We start from the raw sequence: 10047 nt of genomic DNA, 5'->3' as shown, positions 1-10047 counted from the left end.
TTAATTTTAATGGTCTTTATACCTTTATCAATAAGATTCGACGATCATCAGAATAATCAGATCAAAAAAGATCAGAAAAAAACGATACCAAATTATACCTTATTATAATTATTATAGTTTAAAACTGATAACTTTATTTTTAACCCAAACTCGTTATATTGAACTTTTTATTATCTTCTATATTCACTTGTATATTGAAATCCACAAACTTCAATTGTTAGCATATGAAAAGTTTGATAATTTTGTGGGATTATACGAAATGGGGGAAATCTCTATCCGATTATATATACACCGGCTACGAGTGGGATGCATGGTGCGAAAAACAACATCCGGATATTATTGTACATTCAATACGTTCGTATTTATATTATATCATTTAAAGAAAACTGAGAAGTTGCATGTGCTAATAATCCCTTCACCTAAACGATCAAGAATATTGATATTTGAAATCGATCAAATGTTTTTAAAATAAATGTTCGTCAAGGTGAATTATCCCAAAATATTACACTTTCATTTTTGTAATCATTTTTCTCTGACTATCTCATCTTCTTCTCCCTTTATTTTATAAACTTTAATGTACAGTTTCATTATTCATATTTCATACACATACTTTGTCTAATTGGTTGAGTTTCGATTGCCGATATCGAAATCTGAAATCTATAACTTGCATGCGACCAAACAACAAGTAACAAATAATTAGATAAATCCCATGTAAATACTACCATGGGTTAAGATTTATTTCGACGTTTTTCAATTTAAGTGATTAAATATTTGTCTGTTTGAAGTTGGGATTTTGCGTATATATTAAATTGTTATTTTTATTTTTTATATTTTTTGATACGCACACACAAATTTGGGGTCTTTTGGGAAACAACCTCTTCATTATTTAAAATAAGGGACAAACTGCATATATTTTATCCTCCTCAAACACTGCGTTTAAATGAGATATACAGGATATATCTGCATTTAATATGGTAATTGTTCATCAAGGTACGAAAGTTTTGGCACAAAGGTATGAAAGTTTTGGCACAAACACAAGGGTTGATAAATAACTTGAGCAGTGTTGATAAATAACATGATTCTTACTTGAGCAAACACAAATGTGCACCAGAATAATTGGGGATATTGAACTAGATAATTAAATTAGAATGATTAAATGAAATAATATATATAATATCATAGCTGAGTAAAAATTGATCCCAGAACAGAAACTAAGACTCGGGACAAATGAAAAAAAAATATATTTTTCTATTTAAAGAATGAAGATTAAAAATAATTACAAAAGATAACCCAAGGCATAGTATCTACCGTCCCAACTTCAAACAATTATCATACGGCATCAAATTAAGATCCAACCCCCAAACCCTTTTGCAACTATTACTCTTCTTCAAAATGGGCACCACCTTCACAACCTCATGATCATCACTAATTGTCGTACCAGTAGAATTAGCCTCCATTTCTGCGCGGTGACGCCGCATGTGTCCCCCAAGAGCTTGACCTAAAGCAAACTCAGCTCCGCATATAGAGCACTCGTGTGTCTTCGGCTTCATAGGCACTACTTGTAAAAGATCTCCAGCCATTAACTTAGGCTTCTTGTGACTGGCCCGGTGACCGCCTAACGCTTGGAACGACGGGAACTGTCGATAACATGTTTTGCATTCGTAAACACGGCCGGTTGGAAGAATCTCGGATTTGACAGTGTGAGAAAGAAGCGTTAGATAATTAGCCATGGCTAGTTCATCTTCTCTACTTCTCTTCATTGCCATCTTATTGTTAAAATGTAATACCTTTTGTTATAGAATTCCACTAAAGAATTGTGTGTTTCGGCTTTTGTAAGTTGTGGTTGAGTGAGTCCAATGTCGTGCTTTTGTCTATATATAAGTGTTGCAAATGCGTACGTATGTGATTAGGCCATCAGCTTCGTATTGTAAAAGTTGTTTCTTGTTGATTAATATAGTAGGGATCATAATTATAAAAAAAAAAAAAGAGACAAGGCGGTTTATTAGTTAAGTGATTACATATAACCAGTCACCAATGGCGACATTGTTGGTCAACTGAAATGAGAACGAAAATTCGCTCAGATGCTTTGACAATTTTAGCCTTGTTGTGAATAACAAGGCACTGGAGGAGACCTGCTCACTAAACAATAACAAATGGATGTTTGAGTGATTTGTGGACCACGTGCTTTACTATTATATTACACAAACTGCTAACACTTAAAATTCCTACCAATGCATTCTATTGGCATTAATGTATATTTGAAAATTGAAATGCTTCTTTAGTCCCTTGGTCCTTCTTTGAATAAGAACCCACAAAATAACAACATTAAATCAAACATGCGCATTGATATTTGAAAACTTTTAGTATACAATGCTTTTTATGTATTGCATATACTGTATTTCTGTTGGAGTAAATCAAATATCATATTAGTTAAGTATTTTCAGTTAATTGATCCTACTTTAAGCGGTATATAATATGTAAGTTTAATTTGGTTTATTTTTAGTTAATCGACAAATTTGGCATTTGTAATGACTATACTTAATAAAATTCAATGTGTAGTCGGTCCTCGTACTTACAGATGCATGTAGTATATTTATTTAAATGATTCAAAGTCTAACATGATTGAGAGAATATACTTCTGTACACACGAGAAATGAAGAATATGTAAAAGCTGAGTCAAATAAAGTTAATCAATTGATTGTTAGAATAAAATTAAATAATTAGGAGTATTCAAGTGATCAGGAATTAAAGAAGTTATTCATGAATGGGATAAAGCGTGCGTAAGCAAGTAGTAAGAATGATGAAATTGAGCAGTCGCATAATCTAGAGAACATAATATTGGTAGTAGGAACTTAATGTAAGCGGCAATGCAGGCACCGACTCCAGTAATATAAGGTCAAGAAAGAACGATGGTGACCTTCCCTGCACTTTCACATTTCTACATAAACTTTCTTGTGTTCCCCTTGTGCTCAAACTGTGTACTCTACTGTGTGACTGTGACTTTAATTAGTTGGTATTAATCTTAACATGTGTTCCCTTTTACCAAACTAGGTCAAAGATATTGTACTTCCTTGCGTGGTAATCTGTCTCACGCCGCAAATTGAACTCTTAACCTCTGCTGAGCAGGGGCTGAACTAACAAATGTAGTTTCAGGGGTACTATCATATTTTTGGAAGGACCAAACTAATTATTTTATATTTTTTCATAATTTTATACTAATTTTTTACAAATTTAAACTATCTGCATGGATCAGGGTTTACCCGGCCCCGATTCTTCCCTGATTCCTGTTTTCACATTTACATGCCCTTGGACCTTAAATGGTTGGCATGGGTCAGGGTTCACTTTACTCGTAACAAATTCTTCTTTTGCATCTGCACATTCTTTTCACTTTTTATATCATCTCCCTTATTTGTCCTAAACTGTATGTACTCGATATATGTATGTTTTACGACTGCTTATCTTTAAATTGAAAATTCCTAGGTTCGGAACTCATTTGGTATACTTAGACCTGTCAATACTGGTATACGATATGTGGCCACGGAATGAAACGACACGAATAATTAGTATTTGGCTTCGAAAATTTGGTATACGAACACAAAAGTATATGAACACGAAAAAATACGGATATAATTAGTGTCGGGTGTGGGTTTCCGATATAGGTACATGACACGGAATGAAAGTACACGGAATAAATAAATAGTTAATTTTTTTAAAAAATAATATATATATATATTTATTTATATCCCGCTTCCAAATTTTTCTCTTTCCAATTTAGATCCATATATATTACTTAATTTTGATCAAGTAGTTGACTTTATGATTTTAATTTCTTTTGAATGTCGAATAATTTATAGTTTGTTGTACGCAAAAACATTTTTACTTGTTTCGTGCTTTTGTATTCAAAACTTTGTGGTTCACTATTTAAGACTATTTAATTATTTATTACATTTTTTAATATTTAATTTTTTTCATATATAACCCGTGTACTTTAGTGTATCAAAGCGGGTAAATACAAATATATTAGTGTGGGGTAAGTGTCACCAAATTGGTATACGAATCCAAATCCGGGTCGGGTTCGGGTTTAAGATTTGGTACACGAAAATACGAAAATACACGGAATATTTGTACACGACACAGAACGTTACCGGGTCTAGATATACTACAAATAAATTTCAACATGAATTATCAAAATAAATAAATAATTTCAACATGTGTTCCTTCTCGTGGTCAAAGAAACTATACCTTTTAAGCACTAAAAAAGAAATGATACCTTTTTACATATAAATACAGTATTAACAGATTATTTAACGTGAAATATTTCCTTAATTTTTTGCCAAGAATGTGAGACACATTTTTTGATCTCTGGTCGTACTAGTGCTTGAAACATTTGGATATCTAGTCAAGTCCTTTAACATGTGCAGTTTTCTTAATAAAGTTATGACAAATATAAATTCTCTCCTAGATATTGCAATTATATTTATAATTATATTATTATATATAAAGTATGCATTGTCCAATCCAATTTAAATATACCAGTTGCTCATATTAGTTTCTAGCAGTCGAATATTAAAATTAAAATGAAAATCAGAACTGCAATAAATATATAAATAGATTAAAACATTAATATTGAAAACCTAAGATATATAAAATTTAAAAATCACAAACACATGCAACTATCACTACAAGAAAATAAGGTTAAATACAATCAAATAAATTCGACAACGACTAAATTCGATTGTGTTCGGTCGAATATAAGGACATGGCTAAATTCAACCGAACGTTGTTGCAAAAACTACGGTCGCATTTATTCGGTTGTATTTAGTATTTATTTACGACCGCATTCGGGAAAATTAACCTTGCCCTTAATTTCAACCAAGCGCGGTCGAATTTAGCCTTGCCAAAATTTGGAGTAAATTTTCACGTCTATGAACTGATTTGGTACTCGTAAATTCAACCAAATTCTGTTGAATTTGGTATTGTAAAATGACGATATTTTTCCCAAAATTTTCAAAAATTTCGGTGCACAAGTGGGGAGAAAGTTCCCGCCCTATTGAAAAAATTATTTTAGTGGAAATCGGTTTAATTTATCAAACATGACTGTATTCAATTATATTTAGGATTTTTCCTAATTTTAAATAATTATGTTATAGTATAATTTTCAAATTTCTTTTGTTTGTTGTCTAACCAAAAAATGGATAATTATCAAATTAATTTAAAAAATTATGATAGGGCGCGTAACACATATTACATCAATTATAATTTTTTTAAAAACTTTAATGAGTAGATCAAAAAAGTAAACTTCTTAAATTGAATAATTTTAATATACTTGATATATCATAAAATTATGGAACTATCTCATCTTTTTAAATACGGGCATCCCCACAAAATCGAAAACAAATATTTGTTAGTATAGGAACAAATTAATTTTTTTAGCATATTTTATGAACTGACAACTAATATCAATTTTTAGATCATCTTCTAGAATAGCATAAATCAAAACTTTTTTTAGATGAATTTCAAATAGCATAAATCAAAAAAATTTAATTGAAATTCAAACTAATTCCATATGAACTATAAAAATAATTCCTTGTATCAAATTCCGTGTGAACTACAAAAATTAACAAACACAAAAATTAATTCCCTGTGAACAACAAATGTATCAAAAATTAAATCTGTATGAACTATAAAAATTAATTCTCTGTGAACTACATAAATAATTAAATATTAACAAACACACTCGTTATATCAGATCAATATTTTCTTCGTCAAAACTATCATTGTTTACAATAATCACTTTCACTTTCTTCATCAAAAATTTTTTAAGAGAAAATTTAACTGTTGTAGTCGTACGTGAAAACACACAGATTTAATGCATATCAGCAAAATCAACCGTGAATCTGGAAAAGAAATCCTTACTAAGTTTGACAGTCGGTGTTGATAATATATACCAAACTATCAAGTATGAAATGTATTAATTAATTCTATAATGTGAATTCAGGAGTTTCAAAGTATGCGCCATTTTATATATGAGGAGTGGTGTAATATTTAAAAAACAAGTAATTTGGATATTAATCTGAGATCCTATAGTTTTTCCAGATAAATAACTTGAGAGAACGCGAGATTTGCACAAATCGAGGAATTCTAAATAAGATTACCAAACTAGAAAGGTTAAATAAATCAAATTAGCAAGAATGATTATATGAGAACTATACAAAGTAATATGTCTGGTATGAAAGAAGCAAAACCAAAACTAAAAACTAAGAATCAGAACAGTTGAAAGAATCATTTTCCTATGCAAAGAATGAAAACTACAAAACAAGCTCGACCTGAAAGACGATATCAGGGGTCTACCATCCCAGCTTCAAATAATTATCATACGGCATCAAATTAAGATCCAAACCCCAAACTCTTTTGCAACTGTTACTCTTCTTTAAAATGGGCACCCCCTCCACAGCCTTATTATCATCACTTATCGTCGTAGAAGTACTAGATGAATTAGCCTCCATTTCTGCACGGTGACGCCGCATGTGCCCCCCAAGAGCTTGACCTAAAGCAAATTCAGCTCCGCATATTGAGCACTCGTGTGTCTTTGGCTTCATAGGCACTACTTGTAAAAGATCTCCAGCCATTAACTTAGGCTTCTTGTGACTGGCCCGGTGACCGCCTAATGCTTGGAACGACGGGAACTGTCGATTACATGTTTTGCATTCGTAAACACGGCCGGTCGAAAGAGTCTCGGATTTGCCGATTTGAGAAAGAAGCATGAGACAGTTGGCCATGGTTACTTCATCTTCTCTACTTCTCTTCATTGTCATATTAATGGTAAATTATTCAAATAGATTGTATTGTTTTGGACTTTTGGAAAATCTTTGTGTTGAATGAAATGTGAGTTGAAAGTTGAGTGAGTTACAATGTTGCGGTTGTACGAGGGATTTATAAGGTTTTGAAAAGTGGCTGCTAGGGGCGTGCGTAAGCGATTACATTTACCATCATCTGTACTAAATCTTAATTAAGTGAGAGGATGGTTGTATTTGTTGTTTGTCGTTGATTAGTAGCGGTCGTAATTAGGAAAAGGACGACAAGTGGGGGTTGATTAGTTAAGTGAGCCGTCAGATAATTAAATAGGCGACTATAGTAAGGGGAGTACTAATAATCAACTCAAGAAGGAGATGCTTTGACTTATCTAGAAGCTTAGGTAGTGATGGAGTGTTGGAGGGGACCTCCTTACTAAACAATAGAAGTTTGAGGGTTATTAGTAGACCACGTGCTTTACGAATATAGAAATTACCAGGAATGTTATTATTTATGCAATCTTATATTAAACAAAATGTAATTTGGTTGTCTAATTGTTTGTTAGGTATTTTCAAATAACAGGAGAAGTGTGAATATGTAGTTGCTCAACCATCAATTTATCATCTGTAATATTCTAATCATATAGCGGTAGTTTTTTTGTTTTTACCTGACAAAGTGAGAACAAAAGTTTTACAGAGTTGCTGGTTTTGTAGCCTAATTAATGTGTGTGAGAAGATAGTCAATTAAGTTGCTAAAAATCAAAGTCCAAGGATAATAAAGTACTAGTACAAATTTATATGGTAAGGACAAATCTTCTTATGGCAAAGAACAATCTTGTTATTCTAGATCCACACAGAGAGTAGGTGTGAAAAATGACAGGTACAAGTACAACTGCGAAAGGCAAGTGAAAGATCTAGACGGTCAATAAAAACATACATATACTAATAGTTACTAATTTTCATTTCATCTTTCTCTTTCGTGTAACGATTACGGAATACAGTAAAATCTCTATAAATTAATATAGTTGGGACCGGAGAATTCTATTAATTTAGAGAGCTATTAATTAATCGATAAATTAATAATTATTAATTTATAGAGAATTTTCGGTAGCAAATAAAATTAACTTTTGATTAAATTTTTATTCACATAAATTTAAATAAAATGAATTGTACAATTTATATTTTATACTTAATTCAATTAATTCAATGTATATGAATTTAGAAAGTCAATGTAATGTACAATATATTAGATTCAAAGTTCATGTAGTGTATAAGTTAAATTCATTGTATTTTACATAGAAAATATTCAATGTATATTAGGAAAATTCAAAGTACATGAATAGCAAGAGTCAATAGCAAGGTGCTTTCAACATTGCAAAATTCGTTCCATAGATGAAGTTTCGAGCAATTTAAATGAACATACAACTCCAGAAAGAATACATTCATGAACTTGAGGTGATGATTAAGGATCTAGGTTATCGTAATAAAATGGATGTTAATAACTTCTTAGATTATCCGGGTAAAAATGAATCATGTTCCGAGGTCCAGAGTATAGAAGAGATTGCAAACACCATCCTTGAAAATAGTGTTGAAGATGATCTTGAAGACGATACAACACCGTTGGAGCCGGTTACACGTAAAGAAGCACTCAAGGCATCAAAAATGCTTAATAACTTTTTGATGCAACATGAAAGCACCACACCCGAGCTTTTGGATGCAATAAGGAAGATTAGGGATGAGTTTCATGTTGATTTAAATTATATAAAAGAGCAAACTACAATTGAATCATATTTTACAAAGATGTAATAGCTATATTTTTATGAATATAAGGGAATTATTAATTTATAATTTTATTGGGACCATATTTTTATACAGGATTTTCAAAAAAAATATTATCTTATTATCTTATCGAAATTGATCATTTTTTGAACTGGCCCAAGTCGAGACCGGACAAAATTATTAATTTAGAGAGATTATTAATTAATCGAGTATTAATTTACAGAGGTTTTTCCTGTAGTCCGCTTACAAAATCTGGATATCTCGTCCATATATATCAGAGAGATTTCATTTGTTAATTTTTATACTTACGTGATACTCATGTCCGATATTTAATACGAATATAATTTTTCTATTCTTGTACAGTATAATATCTTTTACGAATTCTGCAGTACAAGTCTACATCAGTGATATGGTGAATTCGTTTTTAGTTTATTTGTGTGTATATATTCAAGTAAAAAATTAATCGGGGGGGGGGCGCAGTCAGAAAAAGATAAAAAAGAAAAGTGTAATTTAGTTGACGAAGAATGGAAGAAATTTCAACATCAAGAATAGCGGGGAGGTGCGTTCAAAGTGCGTATGTATGTATGTAGAGGTTCCTCGTCCAGGAGCATCATCAAACTCAGCAGTTGGCCAGTTGTATATATATATATATATATATATATATATATATATATATATATATATGTCTTAATTAATTTATTACTCTTAATATATACTCCCTCTGTCCCTCCCATTTGTTTACACTTTCCTTTTTGGGATGTCCCTTCCAATTGTTTACATTTCAAAATTTTCCAAAAATAGTAAAGTTTTTATAATTTTTAAATTAACTATCTCCACTACTTTCATCCACTATACTCGCTTTATACATATAATATTAATCGGTCTCACTACTTTACTCATTTTTTCAACTTTTCTCCACTACTTTATTATTTTTCTTAAACTCCGCGCCCCACCCAAATGTAAACATTTGGGAGGGACGGAGGGAGTACTAGTATGCATGGTAGTTAAACAAACATAAGCGGCAGGTACCGCCTCCTAGTTTATTAGGTGAGTGAAGGAAGTGACCTTCCTCTTTCACATCTGCACTCTCTTTCAGTTTCATATGTGTATCCTTTTCTTTCTTCTACATTTTCAGACCTAAAAACCATGCAGACCTGCATTACTCTGTACAGTTCACTTCAACATTTAGCTGTAAATTAATTAATTATTTTAGTCCGCGTTGGTTAATATATATCATTCCAATACTATACAGATCACATGTGTTTTTTATATTGACAAAAATGCATTATGTATTTTGGTCTACCTTTAATACTCATCTTTCACATTATATAGCTAGTTTTGGGATTTAGTCTCATTCCACAACAAGAACTGTTGTAAAAAAATGTGAAACATATTTGTGAGCTTACTCGGTCGTGATATTGCATGCAGACATACTCTGTTGCCTGATGGCTCCTGCTGTTTGTGGCGGTGGTGGTGG

General features: G+C 31.6%; 1 protein-coding gene across 1 annotated transcript; it reads right to left on the bottom strand.

Moving 5' to 3' along the window:
* Nucleotides 1-1187: 1187 nt before the first annotated feature.
* Nucleotides 1188-7060, bottom strand: LOC141688528 (uncharacterized). Its single transcript, XM_074492893.1, has 2 exons — nucleotides 6351-7060; nucleotides 1188-1787 (listed from the first exon to the last, which is right to left on the bottom strand). Exons 1-2 carry the CDS (start codon nucleotides 6813-6815, stop codon nucleotides 1305-1307), a joined length of 948 nt encoding a protein of 315 aa, XP_074348994.1. The 5' UTR covers nucleotides 6816-7060; the 3' UTR covers nucleotides 1188-1304.
* Nucleotides 7061-10047: the final 2987 nt, after the last annotated feature.

The sequence above is a fragment of the Apium graveolens genome, chromosome 2 (genome assembly GCF_009905375.1).
Source record: "Apium graveolens cultivar Ventura chromosome 2, ASM990537v1, whole genome shotgun sequence".
Classification (NCBI taxonomy): domain Eukaryota; kingdom Viridiplantae; phylum Streptophyta; class Magnoliopsida; order Apiales; family Apiaceae; genus Apium; species Apium graveolens.
Note: the sequence above shows the minus strand (reverse complement) of the source record. Positions and strands in the feature narration are given on the sequence as shown.

Excerpts from the sequence above, each read along its gene's own strand:
- LOC141688528 (XM_074492893.1), bottom strand. The coding sequence starts at position 6,815 with ATGACAATGAAGAGAAGTAGAGAAGATGAAGTAACCATGGCCAACTGT. Across the intron at positions 1,788-6,350 it reads ATTATTTGAAGCTGGGATGG|GTATTACATTTTAACAATAA; the intron begins TAGACCCCTGAT and ends CTATAACAAAAG.